The sequence below is a fragment of the Triticum dicoccoides genome, chromosome 1A, assembly GCF_002162155.2.
Source record: "Triticum dicoccoides isolate Atlit2015 ecotype Zavitan chromosome 1A, WEW_v2.0, whole genome shotgun sequence".
Lineage (NCBI taxonomy): Eukaryota > Viridiplantae > Streptophyta > Magnoliopsida > Poales > Poaceae > Triticum > Triticum dicoccoides.
This window is the reverse complement of record NC_041380.1, coordinates 140993751-141012808: the sequence shown is the minus strand read 5'-3', so window position 1 is coordinate 141012808 and position 19058 is coordinate 140993751. Positions and strand designations below refer to the sequence as shown.

General features: G+C 42.0%; 3 protein-coding genes across 3 annotated transcripts; 2 read left to right on the top strand and 1 right to left on the bottom strand.

Annotated features, from left to right (window-relative positions):
- The first annotated feature begins 6 nt into the window (after positions 1-6).
- On the top strand, positions 7-7269 carry LOC119367731 (E3 ubiquitin-protein ligase RFI2-like). Its single transcript, XM_037633163.1, has 6 exons — positions 7-161; positions 2158-2327; positions 3656-3714; positions 4534-4562; positions 4642-5044; positions 6560-7269. Exons 2-6 carry the CDS (start codon positions 2193-2195, stop codon positions 7029-7031), a joined length of 1098 nt encoding a protein of 365 aa, XP_037489060.1. The 5' UTR covers positions 7-161; positions 2158-2192; the 3' UTR covers positions 7032-7269.
- A 3499-nt stretch (positions 7270-10768) lies between these two features.
- LOC119367707 (gamma-tubulin complex component 4-like) lies at positions 10769-17623 on the top strand. The gene is made up of 16 exons (XM_037633151.1): positions 10769-11040; positions 12170-12461; positions 12694-12830; positions 13027-13125; positions 13771-13891; positions 13982-14254; positions 14405-14485; positions 14566-14649; positions 14778-14864; positions 15044-15099; positions 15197-15382; positions 15573-15798; positions 16006-16094; positions 16653-16806; positions 16959-17081; positions 17162-17623. The coding sequence occupies exons 1-16, from the start codon at positions 10868-10870 to the stop codon at positions 17225-17227; spliced, it is 2247 nt and encodes a 748-aa protein (XP_037489048.1). The 5' UTR covers positions 10769-10867; the 3' UTR covers positions 17228-17623.
- Positions 17624-17704: 81 nt separating this feature from the next.
- Positions 17705-18635, bottom strand: LOC119367720 (protein LURP-one-related 5-like). The gene is made up of 2 exons (XM_037633156.1): positions 18241-18635; positions 17705-18106 (listed from the first exon to the last, which is right to left on the bottom strand). The coding sequence occupies exons 1-2, from the start codon at positions 18520-18522 to the stop codon at positions 17723-17725; spliced, it is 666 nt and encodes a 221-aa protein (XP_037489053.1). The 5' UTR covers positions 18523-18635; the 3' UTR covers positions 17705-17722.
- Between the last annotated feature and the right edge of the window lie 423 nt (positions 18636-19058).

Below are 19058 nucleotides of genomic sequence, written 5' to 3'. Positions count from 1 at the left end.
GGCGGAGCCGAGGGAGGAGGAGCCCCTCGAGGCGGAGGAGGGGGCTGGCGGGAAGGAGGAGAAGGCGGCGGTGTCCTGCTCGATCTGCCTCGACGCGGTCGTTGCCGCCAGCGCGGAGAGGTCCACGGCGAGGCTGCAGTGCGGCCACGAGTTCCACCTCGGTAAGGGGCTATTGCCCGATCTGTTGATGCGTTATTGCACTGAATTATGCGACGCTATTTTTGGGATTATGACTGGGCTGGCGATTCTGGTGTGAAGGAGCTGCGGAATGATATTTATCCGTGGGTATATGGCTGAATTGCGATCATTTCACGCTGTTTTGATCTCCGACGAAGTTCCAGTATCCCGGTGCGGTAGGTTTTGGGAGCGTATTTTGCGTTATCTTACTCAGGCTCGATAGGAAATTGCAGTTTGGGGGCTGGATTTGGTAATTGTGTCTCGATTGACCTAGCCTCTTTGTTATTTCGGCGGAATAAGGTTGATTTGTCTAGATTCAACAAGAATTTGATGTAAAATGTGCTCCCTTTTCTGGAAATTTCTGGGCTTTCCAGCCAGCTGTCATTAAATTTTGTTGGAAGTGTGGATTTTGGAGGCTGTGGTCTTGATGAGATTCATACATTACCACGAAATTGCTAAAATTAAAGTTAAAACCTAGAGGGCCTTAAAGACGATACTCAAAAACTTCAGGAGTATTGAACTTTGTGGTTTCATCAAGCAGTCTGGGTTGGCTGTTGATCTCAGTATGATACTGTAAGGGATTTATTGTGAATGTTAACTTAACCGAGGAAGCACAATATATCATCACTAGCACACTATAATACTGTAATGGATTTATTGTGAATGTTGATCTCAGTATGATACCGTAATGGATTTATCATCTCACGCAACAATTACAAATGGTTGCAAGTCCTTTTTTATAAGGACACAGCACACAATCGAGTCCACAACTACTTGATCTGTGCATGGCTCTGCACTTACTTCACTCCCGCATAGTTTCAACACTAGCACAGCCTCTTCTCACTCATAGGCCATATAACTCGAACACATTGCATGCATATAAGATGTAGCCTGACACTAACACATACAATCAGGCCACATCTCCACTGCATGCACCAATTACGGGGTTATTTAACACATGAGTCATGACTAATTCTAGCAACATGTGCATATATGCACTCGACTAATGTCTGCTGATTCGCCAGCAGTGCACACACTTTGCTCTTTACTTATCTGATTCTGGGCACTGTAGAAGTGCATGTTCTAGCCGATGCAACCAAAAGACCGATCTGTGGGAGAGGGTGGGACATTATACTCCAACACTCCCCCTCACGTCTATGCTTCTTTAGAGTTTATGACGTGGGCAGCGGAAGCGGGGGCAGGCCGCAATTATTTATTGTGTTTACTGGGTTTTGAACCCTAAACCTCTTGGTTGCAAGCTTACGCACCTAACCAGTTCATCCATCAGACCGATCTGATGGAAGAGACTAGGCAATACATTTAGGCATCAACACTCCCCCTCACATGTGGCTCCCTCAGGCCTAAACGTGGACCGAAAGTGGGCTGCAATTTAATTGCGCCAGCCAGGCCTTGAACTCAAGACCTCTTGGCTCTGATACCATGTAGAAGTGCATGCTCTAGCCAATGCAACCAAAAGACCGATCTGTGGGAGAGGGTCGGACATTATACTCCAACACACACATGCAACTAACAAGAACTTAGTTGACCACCACCCTGCCTCTATACGGTAACAGTGCCATGCATCACAATGAAACATGAACAAAACACCTAGACAACATGGTTAACTCCAACAGTGTGAAGTATGTAAGGTAAGATTAAACTCTGAGAAGCAGTTTTGTGCAAGGGGATATGGTTATAGTGGCCCTTCGGGGTACAGAAGTGCAACTACATGGTTTAATGCAATACTACTTATTCTGTTTTCGTCATGATACTGTGGTATGCTTTAACCAACCTTAAAGCAGTGCTCCTTAATTATACTGTTTGTTGTTCTTTGGTTTATTCAAAGGAAAAAATAATCATTTCCATGTCTCATTGACATCGGGGCCCTGGGCCCACATGTCAGCTAAACATGGAGGGGCATGTTATGGATGCCATTTGTTTGGACTGCAAATTATTTAATCTGAGTGTCAACGTTTTCAGATTGCATTGGATCGGCATTCAACGCCAAAGGAGTTATGCAATGCCCGAACTGCCGCAAAATTGAGAAAGGGAATTGGCTGTATGCAAATGGTTCCCGCCCCTCACATGATATTAACATGGATGAGTGGGCTCATGAAGAGGACCTTTATGATGTTAGTTACTCTGAGATGGTACGTGACCATGTGAACTTCATTTGTTGAATATTATGAAATCGTTGTTTAAGTAGTGATCTGTATTTTTTTTCTTGCCGGCAATGTGCATTGTTTGCAACACAATTTCCTTGTGTTTGAAATTTTAGTTATGTTCTGATTACCTAGCGATATTCAGTTTGTCTGCACTCAAATGGTTGACACTTGACCATGCTTGATTATTTGACTATTTGTTTTGTAGAAACTTGCCATTTTTATGCAAAAATTGCTATGCCTTCTATTCCTCTAATAACACAAGCTTTAAGCTTGTACATATTTTTGCTGGAAACATTTGATTACCATGTGGGTATCTTCACCACCAAAGTCTTTTAACACTGATCTGATAGGTCGCTGGCTGCTTATGTGAATTCCGTAACCAGAGTTATCATGCTATTATGAATTTGATACAATTCCATGGTATTATGACTTCGATACAATATTGCCGAGACCATGCCTTAGTCGTGCACTTACAGAGCAACGTTCTTATGCCTCGATTTTGACCCTGTCTTAGTTTAACATCGTAGAAAAATATTCTTTTGTCTCCTATTTCAAGGTGGTTCATCTTGTGTCCAGATTGTTCGCTTTGTTTCTGTAGATATTGTCCATTCACTTAAAGGCTACACTGGATTACTTTTGAAATAAGTAACACACTACTACGCTAGAGATCATGCTAATTTTGTTATGCATAAACCAGTGTAGACCTGCTGAGTGCTTCATTCTGGAGTTTTCCCAAATAATTTTGCTGCTTGTCCGTACTGTTATATTCCACATTCTGCCAAATGCATGAGTAGTCCTGACCTATGTTCTTTCTGCTTATTCAACTTCCCTGCATGTCTATGCGTCATTATTGTATTTTTCCGAAACAGTTGTGCAGCCTATCTATAAATCATCTGAGTTTTTTTATTCTTGATTGTTTGTTTGCTGTCTTATTTTAACTTCCGTACTTTTTTTTCCTTACGAGAAGGTAGTTACTTCTTCATACTCCCTCCGGTCCTTTTTACTCTGCATATAAGAGTTGTCTGAAGTCAAACTTCACAAAGTTTGACCATATTTATATGAAAAAATATCAACATCTACCATGCTAAAATTATACAATATGAAATGTTAAGTCATGACGCATCTACTGGTATTGATTTCACATTGTGAATGTTGGTATTTTTTCCTATAAAGTTAGTCAAATTTTACGAGGCTTGACTTCAGACAAATCTTGTATGCGAACTAAAAAGGACCGGAGAGAGTACATTGTTAATTATATCTGTGAATTTATTCCTGCATGCCCATTCTGACAAATATATATCTTGAATCTGCAGCCATTTCGTTTTCATTGGTGTCCATTTGGTCGCTTAGCACAGCTTCCATCATTCTTTGAGTATGTTCTATACTCCAAATTATCATTTTTAATCGTATAATAACTCTCCACAGAGTTAGTTTCCGTGCATCCATGGTTGGACAGATAGCTTTTATATAAAGGTTTTACTTTTGTCCTGTAAATTTGTAGCGCAGGTCTAGTAGCTCAAATATTTCACCTATCGAATCTTGCTCATGTAGAAAAATGTGGGGCCATAGCTAGTTCCTGTTATTTGTTTTCACTAGATGTTGTATTTATACTGGCTAATGTTACACTTGTCCGTTTACTGTTTGGAGACTAAAGATGAAAATGGTAACTTAGAACTCTGTTTTGTCTACTCTACAATCTATTGAAGTGATTCGATAAAATCAGATGAACACCTTTGTCGGTTTATCCTTTTGCAATGAAGGGTCTAACAATGTGCAACTCTAGATAGGCTTAACCCTGTCATTCTGCATGAGGTTATTGGCAATCTTCATAGTGGCTTTCTTGTCAGAGTATACATGGATCTTCTGACATGCATAGTGCATGTAATAGTTTACAAACCATACTGACATAGTGATACAGTCTATCTACAGCAGACATAATTTTAGCCAAAGCACCGGCCACTCTAATGGTTGACAATATTGGGAACAGTCATTCCTGTCATCTCTTAATGCCAGTATCAGTCAGTCAACATATACCGCATTGAATGGATATCTGTTGCTGTATCACACTTGTTCTGTACGATGTAGTTTCAGAGATCATGGTTATGCCATATTTATATTAAAGTTTTCAGCATATTGGAAAGTTATGTTATTATTCTCTTATGTTGCTAAATGTTTTACCCTCTTCTGCCAGGGAAGGAGAATCACCACCCCCAGTTACTTGTAAGTTCTTATTCAAATGACATCTATTTGAGTTTAAGTTATGTCGAGGTCTAAACATGTCTGGATATATTTCATGCAGTTCATGACTTCATGGGACAGCATGTGTTTCCGGAGAATTTATCCGTATCTGCTGCACCAGGGGCACATCCTTGCCCATATGTGGCATACTTGCATCCTCTTCCATCGCTGGCATCATCATCAAGCTCCCATGTCCCTGAGAGAACTATGGATGGTTCCGCTTATCATGATCACTGGAATCACCTGGCTGGCCCATCAGATGGTAGGCCCTTGCAAACGGTGCAACCCACTGATTTCCATCATAACCATTGGGCGCATCTGCCCCATTCCTATGTGCAATCCAACGGCAATAACGGGGTGACGGAGCAGCCAGGGGTCCCTTTTGGATCAATGAGGGCTGCAAGGGTGGATGGTGATAGCCAACGTCGAGGATCTGTTGTTTCTCCATCGTACTTCAGTAATGGGTAACCTCTTGTCTATTTCTGCTCTCATGGCATACTATTAGGGCATGTCCATACTGTGATGTTGTCAGTCTCTAGCGTTGCCATCTAGTGTTTTTGGTGATGGCGAATGGAGCTGTATTTCATGCATGAGATGGCTTGGGAATATGGATAACTTAGGCACAATGACATATAATGAGACAATGAAACAGAAAACTGAAAAGTGCTCCGTGGAATCATTTTGTCTTGAGATGTGAGATGCATCATGTTCTCTTGAGATTTGGTGTTTTATTAGGGCTAACATAAGAGACTACAGTACTGTTGATGCCTGTATGGCCTTGCTTTTATAACTGAGAAGGCACTTAAAAAATATTGCATTTGTGCTTTTATCAAAATATTAACTCGCTAAAACAGATGATGTTTCTGAACTTGAATAGTTTCAAACATTACTTCCACCATTACCTCTGTATAATAATGTAAATAGGGGATCAATTCTTTTACACTGCAAAACAGTTCTTCATGGTGAATCTAATGGTACCATTTGCACCTAATCAATAGAACTAGTTTTTTGTTAATCAGATGTCAAAGATTGAGAGGTTTGACTGCATGCTTTCTAAAACACCATCCATTTAGGAACAGAGGTAGTATCCTTATTGTGACGTCATCTAAACTTAACAATGAAAAGTTGTTGGTTGGAAGCACTCTACTATCTTATTATAAATTGGAGTTGGTGGTGGTGGCAGTGACTTCACTCCCCACTCAAGTCCAATCTTCCTCATCCATTAGAACCCGCCAGAGCCCTCCGGTTTGATTTATTTATTTATAAACAAAGCAGTAAAAAATAATGCAGTTGGGGAGCCTGAAACCACACACCTGCTTCTTCACCCAGTTTAATCAAACCAACGAAACCACTGCCTCGCTCATGTTTTGAGTGAGAAAGCATTTTATAAGTAACGTCAGTCCTGCCATGTCTGTGCAGTTACACAGGTGCAATGTTGCGTGCTTGCTTGAGTTTTTCTTTACAGTGTTGCAAGTCCATTGGTTGTTGCATACTGCTAATCCAATACAACTTCAATTATTCTGTAGTTCCGTAGCAATGCACGTGTGTTATGCTAGTATTACCCTAAAAAGGATGCTGTGACTTGTGCATTTACTGTGACCTACTCCCTCCGTCCCATAATATAAGAGCGTTTTTTACACTAGTGTAGTGTCAAAAACGCTCTTATATTATGGGACGGAGGGAGTACATTTGATGCTGTTGCATTGTTTCCTCTACCATGTCAGCTTTATCTAAATCTCCTGAGGTTTTCGGAGTTATGCTATGTTGGTTGCACATGCTATGATGTAGTAATATGTGTCGGGTAGTCTGGAAGTCTGAAACTAGACTAGTCTAAGGCTATAAGACCATTTACAAACAATAACATTTTCCCAAGTATCCCTTGAGAATTAAACTATTTTGTTATAGCAGAAATTGTTGCAGTATGATGCAGCTTGTGATGCATGAATATCAATGCGTGATGATTTCTTTTTTCTTTTCAGATCTGGCTCTAGATCTAGAGCTCCTAATGTTCCTCCTCTGGTACCTCAGTTCATGAGGGCACATGGCAACATCAACGAACAGTACACTCAGAGTTCATCATCCAGCCTTTTTGCTGGAGCTCATAGATCAGGAGGCATGCGACCTGCCCCTCCGCCACCACAACCGGAGAACCCAACATTTTGCCTGTTCCCACCGGGTTCATCTGGCCATAGTTCAATGGACACCGATGAAGCTGGAGGAAGCCGATTCTATGCCTGGGAGCGCGATCGCTTCGCGCCGTACCCATTGATGCCGGTCGACTGCGAGACAAGCTGGTGGAGCTCACAGCAGTCTCATGGCGCATCAGAATCCACACCCGCACCCGCGCCAAGGAGACTCTTTGGGCAGTGGATCGGCCTCGGCAGGTCGTCGCCCGAGAATAGATCGCCCGAGGGCTCATCATATCGACAAATGCACTCTCCTCGGATGTAGCCAACCTCCTGCGGAGGCAACCTAAGTTAAAACTTCACATTTGGAACCTGAGTTGCTTGTAAGAAAAGATGGGGGAAAACCCATCTGTAAGGAATTAAACAGGGTTTGCGCGCGAAACTTCCGGAGAATTCTGCGAGGGAGAAACAGGAAATAACCCGGAGGGAAAACGTTTTGGTTTGGTTTATGTGAATTCCGTCTCGTACATATTTGAAAATCAAACTGGGATATTCGAAGTTTCGCCCTGTGTTATGATTTCCTATCTGCTTTTTTGGTTGATGGTTGAATACTTTTTTTTTGCGAAAGGAACAAAATCATTATTTAAATAGAGTTATTACACTCAAGTTGACATAGAGTCTCAACTTCCTCACGCGCACAACGCAACCAGATAGCTGTTTTAGGGAGAGATGGGCCCATGCGAGCTAGTACATGACTAGCTTTGTTCTGGGCACGTCCTACGAGCTTTATTTCACGTGTTCTAGAGCTCAGTAATTGCTTAATGTCATTCACCATAGCAGCAGTTGGGGATCTATCAGAAGCTTGGGAAGTAATCATGCGTGCTGCCGCCATGCAGTCCGTCTCGATCAACAGCCGGTCTGTGCTCCTATCCAGTGCGATAGACACCCCTTCCATGATAGCTGCAATCTCAGCTTCAAGCCCACTTGCACAGCGAGGGATGAAATGACATGAGGCAAAGATGATGGCCCCTGTACAGTCTTGAAGAATCATGTCAGCTCCACCTGTACTCTCCTCCTCTAACCATGACCCATCAGTGTTAAATTTCACCAAGCCCAGTGGCGGTGGTGTCCATTGCTCAGGGGTTTGTCTCGTAAAAGCATTTCATGTGATTTTTGCTTTCTGTCCCGTCCAACATAGGAGACCACCGTCTTCTCCATATCAGCACTTGGGTGCTGCCGTATGTGGTCGTCGTGCCACATTACTTTCTTAACTGCATATTCTACTTGTCACAACGTGGGTTTAGTACAATCGTGTAGAAATGCATTGCACTTTACGTGCTTTTCAGGTCACGAAATAGAAATGCCTGGACGATCACCGAAGAATAGAAAAACCGTTAGTTCTACCATGTCGAAAGGAGTGTGCTTATGGGCATCATTGCTTAACCGTGCAAGCGCCTTTTGTCCGTCCTGCCCCAGTGATTTTAGGGTTCAATGCCTTTTGTCCGTTCTGCCCCCCAGTGATTTTAGGGTTTGATGATATGAGCTCCTATTGAAGCCATCAATGCAATGTGAATAGATTGAAATGAAATGATTATAATTTTTTGGGGGGAATAAAATGATTATGTTTGATTATCAATGGCAACAATTGAAATAAAATGATTGTATAATTATCAATGGACAATATATGTATAATATCAATGACAATAATAGACGGTACAATGGAAAGATAATGAGACCAAAAACAACCAGAAAAAGAAGTTATATCAAAAATCACACTTGTCGTCTTCTTTCTTTGATTGTATGTCCCAGTCTAAAAAATATGTTGAACCAATAATAAGGAAAAGAAACATGTGCAAACATCCCCGTATGCAATAACAACTCGTCACTAGAAATAAGATCTAATAACCGTCAAGAAAGCATTCCCATGCAACACAAAACAACTTGAAAGAAGAGGTCGACGAAGCCGTCAAACCATGCGACTGCTTTTTCCAACGGACACATAAATTGTCAATATCTGAAGAGAGACAATAAATTTGGTAACACCTACTCTCATAGGCCCTTCGTCAGTGCTGGATCAGACATTATGGAGGTAGGAAAAGAATGAAGAGACCTTATTCCAACACATCATCGTCACTGCCACCTGTCAATGTTGCTAGAGAGTCAAAACCTATAGGAAATAGGAACCTACAAGAGCTAAGAAACCACTCCCTTGGTTGTTCTTGCATTGTTAATAAAGTCAACAAAGATTCACAGAGAATACTACAAAATCGTAGAGGCTTGCAAGAGCATTCACGGTGACCGAGATTCAATTTTTTTGACATATCATTTTTTTTAATTTTTAATAAAATATCCGGTTTCTACAATCCTCTTGATTGATGGTGGATGATTTCTAGCCCACACTACATGGGGTGCTGCCCCAACTAATTTTCTTTCAACGACTACTGGATCTTGTTGTTACTGGCGAGTGGTTATTGCGGTCTTCAAAGCACTGTATGGCGAGGAAGTTTGTAGGTGTCCCTATCCCTTGCTATATGTTTAGTGTATTTTTCAAGCTTCGGCAAAATGACGGACATGTGAAGAAAAAAGACGATCAATATGATTTTTGGTGTAATTTTTTTACAAGTTGTTTTGCGTCTTGTTCTCCCTCAATTGTACTAGCTACTTTTTTCCATGATAAATATCAGATATAAGATGCCTTGTGCGTGTTTTTTCTGAATAAAGAAATCCTCTATTATTTACCTAGCAACATAAAAAAGTGAAAATAAGAAACTTCACACTTTTTTCATCCATGGTTGTTTGATTTGTATAATTGCAATTCATGGACCTTTGCCCTCTAAGTATTCATTTGCACCATGATGAAATTTCACGACTCAAAAACATTTGAAAATTCATATGTTTTTCTCTGCGAATGAAAAATCCATATGTTGTTGTGGCAGTAAAGAAAATGTTCTTCAGTCTTATAGAACTGCAGATGACAAATATATTTCATATTTTTTTATTTTTTTATTATGAGAACAATAAAAAGGTAGGCAACATTGAATAATTTCAAAAACCACACAAAACAAATTAAGGGAGGTTTCTTGCTTGCCTTGCAATGAAGTGAGGTTCTTGTTGTTATCGAGCCTGATTGCTTGGAGGCCATTGATCTACTGAGGAAAAAAAACATGGGCAGATCCCGGTATACCTTCATCGTTCATGAGATCATACAACTCATGGAACAACCAAATTCTGGTATCACTTATATTCATAGAACCCAACACCATGTAAGCTAGTGGTAGAACCAGCAGACGTACTATAGTATGGCTTGCTTCAGGACCTGGTGATCCGATACAACTTTATAAGAATGATTATAGAGTTGCTACCCGAGTAATACAAATATTTTTCTGCTAATGTTCTCTATCAAGGAACCACTTAGGTGATCAATATATTATCGAAACATTTCCCTCCTCCACGAGAGGCTCCCAAGATGACTAGGGTTTCCTGCCTTCCGTTGATGCCATCGCCGATTTTGCCTCGTCTCCTGTGGCCTTATGTCCATAAAAGCGCGGTGGATCTCGACCCTTGACGACAGGAAGGCTCCTACTTTGTTTTTTACTTTTTAGGTGTTTTCTTGAGTTTCGTTAGGGTTTCTATCCTGCTCAGGAAGGCGAGGCCGCGGTCCCTAGCATCGTCGAAGTGTGTGACTCCGATGGATTTTGTAAGATTTGTTTGTCTTCGATGGATTTGCTTGGATCGGTTTTTTCCATTTGCATCCGTGCATCTACTGGTTGGATTCTTCTGATCTACGCTTATCATTAGCAACGATTGCTGTTTTTGTGCGTTGGTTCTTCAGGCCTTACCACGAAGACTTTCCGACTGTCTAGTACAACAAGGTTTGCCCGGCTTTCGGCTCCCTTCAGTGCTTGCAGTCGTTGGTAGGTGGTCTATGAAGGTGTAATTTCTATTGTTTGTGTTCTTTGCACTGTTTGATGAATGGATCAGAATTTTTTTTAAATACAAGTAATTTCCCCCAAAAAAGAATAATTTGAAAACCCACACAAAAAACAAAACCTGAATTCCGCCGTCCCCGCCCTTCCCCCCACTCCACTCCGTCGCTCTCCTTCCCATTCTCTCTCCCTCGCGATCTCGCCGAAACCCTAGGAGAACCCCGGGGAGACCGGGATGCTGCACGAGCTCCTCCTTGCCCTTCTCGGCTTCACCGGTGACTTCGTGCTCGACAACTCCTCCGCCCGCCGCGGCCCCGAGCCGGCCGAAGCCGGTGGCGCCGGAGACGGCGACGTGGGCCCCGCCTTCCGCCTGGCGCCCGACCTCACCTTCCTCCAGCCGTCAGAGAGGTATGGGAGACCCGAGACCTGTCCTGTGCTGCGAATCTGTAACCGCGCCGTGGTGTCTGCGATCTGTGGTGTAGTTAGGTGGTCGAATTCGATGCGATGCGGCACAAGCAAGCAAACATGAATAGCCAGGGGACTTGTTTCCCTGGTCGTATTGCTTGAGTAAGCATAGTTTCTCCCGCGTTAAGTGCTTTATGGCTGCCTAAATCAGAGTTAACCGCAACCGGTGGATGGAGGATTGGACCAAATTGCTTCGTTTTCATCATTTAGCTTGTAATAATGCCTACCAGTCGGTCCGCAAGTGTATCAGTTGATACAGAATTTCATAATGCCATGATTGACCGTGCTGTGCGAACATTGGGATGGAGTAAGACACTGGCACATGCTGAATTTACGAGAAGTATGGCTTCAACTAAGGGACAAACTAACAAGTTCTGAAATGAGATATTTCGTAGAAATGTAGCCTCAGTAGTCCAAGTCTATACTTAAGAGCTTCAAATGTTTCACACTTTAGTTCTCGTCAACCTCTGTAGATAACTAGGTTTGGTAGATAATTTAAACTAGTTAAGCAGATAGAGATGAATGCACCTCAGAAGCAAGCACATACATTTACAGGTTCATCCATTGCACATTTAGTGCTTTCCGTGTCTACCCAATCTGCTCTTTTACATGATAAATACACAAAAACTACTGCTTAACAATTGTAAAAAAAAGGGCAGCCCGGTGCATGTAGCTCCCGCTTGCGCAGGGTCCAGGGAAGGGTCCGACCACTTTACATGATAAATACACAAAAAACTACTACTTAACAATTGTACCTGAAAATATTCATATTTAATACATATACAGTGCTTTTGCTCTACATGTAAGTGTTCATTTTGTGCGTGAACTGCGAAGTACTCTACTGGATACAAGAAGTCGTATCTAATAGGAAGGAATATTACATCAGAATCTCAATGTATAGAAGTTTCCAGTGCCCAGAAGTATTAGCAATCATCTTGGTGCATTTAGTTCTTAGAATCGTCATCAATGCTGTAGGACATGGCCTGGCAAGCAAGATATAGATAGAAGAAAGTATGTTTTGTCATTAGATCATGGTTCACCAAATACTAAATGGCTTTTCCCATTTGCGCAGGAGTGCTATTGAAAGGCTCATATCTCTGGGATTTTATTACAGAGAACTGAATCGTTTTGCGACCGAGTCTCGTGATCTGAGTTGGATTCAGTCTTCTGTTGAGGTTTCATCACCTAATGCTGATATTACTCTGAAGGGCAAAGTGAGAAAAGGGAGTGCATACCGGAGGGCAATTGCCAATGGTATTGCTGAGATTTTATCAGTTTATAGGTCAGCTGTTCTGCAGGTTGAGCAAAACCTGTTGTCAGACCCATTGCCTATCCTGGCGACAGTAACCCATGGGCTAAATAAGGTCTGTTCTTCGACATCTTGCACTTACAGTTTCTGTCTCCATGTGTCATTTTTTAATTTCCGCACAACCATGGACCTAACTATTGCATTTACAACATTTGTTAAGTACTGTCTCTACTGTCTTTATGAGCTTTTGCACAGAGATCAATATTATATTCCTTCGGCGTGCATTATCTGATGTGATTAGTCTGGTTTTTGACACCGACCCTATTCACTGTTGTGTGAATCTGTAGTTTGAGGTTCTTCTGCCTCCACTTTATGAGCTTGTTACGGAAATCGAGCAGAAAGACATCAAGGGAGGACAGCTTCTTAACCTGTTACATAAAAGATGCCATTGTGGGGTTCCAGAATTGCAAAGCTGCATTCAGAGGTATTGCCTCAATTATTCTTATATATATGCGGCTTTTGAAGAAATATAACTGACATTTCCAGTCCTTTCGTGTTTGCATGGGAAACATTGTACTTCTATTTTCATTGCCACTACTTCACTGCATATTTCTTATGCCCCTTATGATCAATTGTTTGCTTATTCATTTTCTTTTTATTGATGGTAAAAATAAGAATAGGCTGCTTTGGCATGGACACCAGGTCATGTTTAACCAGCTGACTTCTTGGATGGTTTATGGTATTCTTCAAGATCAGTACCATGAATTTTTCATCAGAAGGTCAGCATGACTTACAGAGCTTCCATTAAATTATCTTGTAATTTTGTCATTGCTATTCTCCTATCCAGTTGCTGCTTCTGATATATTATAGCGGCATATCCAGTTAGACATTTTGGCCTGCTAAATGGCATGTGAAATTTCAACTATAGGAGCACATATCCCGAGTGCTTTTGAAGTTTTGGTTATAATATGAATAATTCTATATTTTGTTGTGCATATTTACTTTATTTTATAATTTCGCCCCTTAATCAGCAAACAGTTCTGTGAGAATTCTAATTATGATTCACAAAAAGTCTAATATTGTCAACTGATATGCACGAGAATTTGCTCGTTGGAGCTTTGTCTAATGATTTTGAGTATCTCTATATCCAACAGTCTATAGCAGGAATTGTATCAGTTGCCTTTTGCATGAAAACTACTAGTTTTCTTTTGAACATGAAATAACTGTAGGAGAGTTTCCTACAGTCTTAAGTTAATAAACGAGAGAAGACAAGTTACATGTTACAATATTTACAAGGGCAGGCCTTTGGCCAAAACCCAGAGGAGCTTGAACTAAGGGCACCAAGAAAGTATCAAAAGAGGGAAAAATAAGCTAATTGAGCCCCTGAGCCAGAGTAATATAAAACTTCTTACCTTTCTTTTCAGACAGGTTGACAGAGACGAGGAGAATGAATCGGCTCAGTCTGATGTTGCTGATAAATTTGCGCAGAAATTAGCTAAAGACACATCCCTTACTAGTTGGCACTCAGGATTTCATGTATCATTGGTATGCTTATACTCTTATTCTGAAATGCATGTGTATGAGGCAATAAATGTTCCCCTAGCTATTTATATCTGTTTTTCTCTCACTTGACAGGACATGTTGCCGGAGTATATCCACATGCGAGTTGCAGAATCAATTCTATTCGCTGGCAAAGCAATAAGGGTTCTTAGAAACCCTAGTCCTGGTGCTACATTGCTGGAACCAACCAACCAAAGTCAGACATTGAAAGGATCTCATAGAATGCAAAGCTTCACGGGGGGCTCCGGTGCTCTGAAGGAGCTGCCAAACTTCTCTAACATTAGTGCAGAAGAATTATTGCCACAGGCTGAAGCAGATAAAGTTGATGCCATGCTTAAGCAGCTAAAGGTTAGTTGTTAGCTTTCTGCTTGCAATATTTAAAATCAGCATCTTATATTGCTGTATGCATCTTTCCCTGTTTTGTGTGTCAAAGTTTTCGTTTATCCTTATCCTTTATGGGAGGAGCATTATTGACATATGTCCATATTGTTTCTGCAGCATGCTTCCGAGTTCCATAAAAGGTTGTTTGAGTCTGCTGTTAGCTCAATACGTACAATTGCAGCTAACCATCTTTGGCAGGTATTAGATGGCTTAAAGCATTATATTTTATCAATGTTTTATTGCACATGAGATTCACCGATTGTTTTCTTTGGTAAAAGTTAGTGGTTGTACGCGCTGATCTCAATGGCCACTTGAAGGCACTTAAAGATTATTTTCTTTTGGCGAAAGGTGATTTTTTCCAGGTAATATACCTTTTGTATTCCTTCTTTTGCATGTATGTATCTCCGTGGTTGCGCTAGTACAGTGCAAATTGTGCTATAGTGCCTTCTTTGGTTGTTTTCGGAAACTCAAAATCATGATTTTGAACCAGTGTTTTCTTGAGGAAAGCCGTCAATTAATGCGCTTACCACCTCGTCAATCTACAGCTGAAGCAGATCTCATTGTCCCATTTCAGTTGGTAAGTGACATAACCCCTTTTTGTTGCCAAAGACCTACAGATACACAATTTTATTATTTCAGTTTATCATGTGGTTTAATTGTCACCAACTTAACAGAATCCTGCTGAGTTCTGTTTTCTGCTGCGTTACCTCATGTTAGCAAATAGGTTTGATTTATTTCCTGTTCTTAATTCTGCAGGCTGCGCTGAAAACTATAGGCGATGAAGACAAATACTTCACCAGGGTATCTCTAAGGTTAGCATTTCTGTTTGGCACATAGAGTAATCGATGCCAAGCCATTTTTGAATTTCAGTACTGTACATTGACAACTGATTTTGTTTGTCTTTCGTAGGATGCCACTGTTTGGTATGAAATCTAGTACATCACAGAAAGATTTTCAGAAGTCCAACACATCAGATCTTTCCTTGCAAGGAAAGGCTAGCTCAGAGTTGGCACTTGATGGTTGGCATAGTATTGCTCTGGAATATTCCGTCGATTGGCCACTACAACTCTTCTTTACTCCTGACGTTCTTTCTAAGTAAGTGCTGTACTTCGTATGTTACTCTCAACAAAATGATTATATTTTGAAATCCATAGATCTTTGAGTTTTGAGTGTGATTAATATCCTGAAAAGCTACATCAAGACTTGCTAAACTCAACTGGGAAGTCAGGGGAAGTCTTTTGAGCTTTTTACATTCCCATTTCTAAGATACACAAACTGTATCCAGGTATCGCAAAGTTTTTCAGTATCTCATTCGGTTGAAGAGGACACAAATGGAATTGGAGAAATCCTGGACAGCTGTAATGCATCAAGATCATGTTGATTTTTCTGATTATTGCAAGGATCGGAAGAATTCCTCTGCAACACAACTGCGTCGGTTACGCACGAAGCCTTTTTGGCGAGTAAGGGAGCATATGGCTTTCTTGATCAGAAACCTACAGTTCTACATCCAGGTAATAACCAGATAAACTACCATTTACCTTTGGTAATAATTCGGAGGATGTACATGATGTTTGCTTAATAACGAGAAGCTACAACATGACAGCATTTGACCAGATAGCTGCTAGGAATGTGCTAGTTTCAAAATTATTCTAGACGTTAATAGAAATTTGTTTAGTTTGATAATTTTCACTTTTCCTCTTATTGACTTCCTTTTGCAGGTTGATGTAATTGAGTCACAGTGGAATGTTTTACAAACTCACGTTCAAGACTCGCATGATTTTACAGAACTAGTGACCTTTCATCAAGAGTAAGCAACTGTTTTTCACTTTATGCTGTCTAACTTTTGTTATTTGTTTTTCCCGATAGGAAGGTTAAGCTTTTTATTTGATAGTGTACTGTTTACTGAATCCATGCTACAACACGTTCATCTTCTTTTGAGTAGAATATTTTCATAAGGTCTGATCCTAGAAGATAAGGAAACATTATGGATCTGTGTTCATACTTCATACCAACTTGTTCTTTTGCTTCACCACCAAATGGTGTTGGTTTCATTGCATATTGGTGCTGTCTATTATCTGAAGCTTATATAGATGGATGTTTTGGTTTTGCATAGCCCTTTCTACAACAACAACAACAACAACAAAGCCTTTAGCCCCAAACAAGCCTTTAGCCCTTTCTACAGGTTGCAATAATTTCTCCTGTACTTTTGTCTAGTCGACCCTGGCCACTTAATTATACTATAGTGATTTCCTTGCCTAGTTACATGGAAATACTACCACAACTAGTGTTACCTTTGAATTTCCACGGCCGCAACAGATTTAATCTGTTATGGTATCTTGGCTGACTATAACCTCTTGCATTGCAGCTATTTGTCGGCATTGATATCACAGTCCTTCTTGGATATAGGATCAGTTTCTAGAATACTGGACAGTATAATGAAGCTCTGCTTGCAGTTCTGCTGGAGTATCGAGCAATACGAAACAGGCGCAAACATGTTTGAGATTGATCACATAACTGAGGTATTGTCCCACCTAACACCATGGGCCTTCTGTGAACAAATAGGGACATGCCAGTGCTTGGCACATCACTCATGGATGTCTAAGCTAGCCAGCTTTTTGCTCAGTTTCCTAGTATATGTAGCATAAACTTACATACAATTGGTGATATTCAGGAGTTCAACAAGAAATCAAATTCGCTGTACACTATCCTAAGGAGTAGTCGACTTGCGGGAAGTCAGAGAGCACCTTTCCTGAGGCAGTTTCTGATGAGACTGAACTTTAACTCTTTCTTTGAGGTAAGCTCTTCCAATTCGGGATCGGTTAACTATCCATAGACATTGCCCTTGTACTTGATACAATTTTCTCCCTATGTTAGACAACTGCGAGGGGTGTGATGAATTCAGGCAGGCTGCGGCCAGGCACAGCGAGTACCCAGCTGTAAGCCTATAGCTACAGTGGCTGTTCTCGCCGTGATTTGCATGACAATGCTGCTACATACTGACAATGGCGCAAACCCGTCACACAAGAAGGGGAGGAAGAATCTGTAGGATCTGTAAATTAGCTGTAGCATGTGAGTTGTTTTGCCCTGGGAAGTAAACACTTGGTGATGTTTGTTTGGCTAGTGTTGTGCTGTGCACGTCTTTGCGTTGCTTGCCTACCTTCCCCATGTTATTGGTATCTCTATTGGGAACATGGTGTGTGGCCTTAGATGAAATGGTAGCAGACTAGCAGACCCGTTCAGTATTTCAGCAACACTGCAAGGTTTACATTGCAACTGTTCTGGAAGGATGAATGCAACAATGAAATGAAATGCCAAAGAATATGGGGATTTACAATAGGTATACCGACGTGCTTCTTCTTCTACAACCTCCGAAATGTTCTAGAAGCTTCTATATGCATGAACATTTGTTGGCCTGGCGATTCGGGCGGGGCGGGGTCATCGGTACGAGTTGGAGATCATGAGCATGGCCATGGTGATGGCAAGGTCCATCCCCGGCTGCACCACCAGCGACAGCACGTCCTTGCCCAGCAATGTCGCCTTCTCTGGCCCCCCTCGTTTCCGCCGCACCTCGGCGATGAGCGTCTCGTCGCTGGTCGAGCTGCGACGGTGGATCCTCGACCACTCCTCCTGCCGGGACCAGCTCAGGCGGTAGAGTTCTGGCTCGTCCACGGCAAGCACGGAGGCGGTGCAGCTGGACCTCCCCAGGTCCTTGATGGCTCTCATCATGAGGTGCGGCTCACTGTGGCCGTCGTTCGAGTTCGAGTCGTCGTCGACGTCGCCATTGTACACCTCCCATGTCTCCGGCATCAAGCTCAGAATCTGCATGCGGCCAATTGTCGAACGGGTTCATGTCATGCACGAAGCTAACTAATCAGCGCGTGTAATGTATATTACCAGTAGCCAAAAAACAAGTAGATGAGTAGAATAGATCTACCCGATCGATCAGTGATCACCTTGCGTTGGCGGCGGCGGACGGTGAGGAGGACGCGGCCGGCGTGGTCCATGAGCGCCATGCTTCCCGGGCCGACGCCGTAGTTGTCCACGCGGAACACCATCCGGCCGTCCGCGTCGTCGAACACCGCGTACCCGTCGCCGCGGAACACCAGCGACTTGCACCACACCGTCAGCCGCCGAGGCGCCGCCGCCGCGGGCGGGGACGGCTCGACGGCAACGGCGCCACCGCCCGCCGACGGCCTCTGGGGTCTCGGGGTCTCCTCCGGCTCCGCCATCACCATGGTCGGTCGTTGCCAAGCTAGCTCCGACGACGTGCGCGCCTGCGCGTGCTGCTCTTCTTTATAAGCCAATATCTGGACTCCGTTGCGTCTGCATGGATGCGACACTGTTTTGACCCTGGATTGCTCAATTTTTATTATAAGATTTTTTTATGCATAGAATTATTTTTGAGATCACCGATTGCATTTTTTGCATTTCTATTTGGTAAATTATTAATGGATACTGCTGATTCTTTGGGACCATGCATGAGATAATAACTTATTTATTTTTGCGCGTCGGAGTTAATTTGTGGGGATGCCAGAGTTGACCTAGCTGGACCAGCTAGCTAGCTAGTAACATATAGTAGAACTTTTTCTAAAGTTTGTGAGATATATTTTGTGCTATCTTATCTTTCAAATACTCCTTCAATATATCAGATGCAACTCGTGTGATTGCGCAACTCCAATTCTGTTGGAACATCAGATCAACATGGAAAATTTCAACCAAATAAAATAACTCAATATCTACTCAGAAAAGAAAAAGGTTGGGCCATCAGATT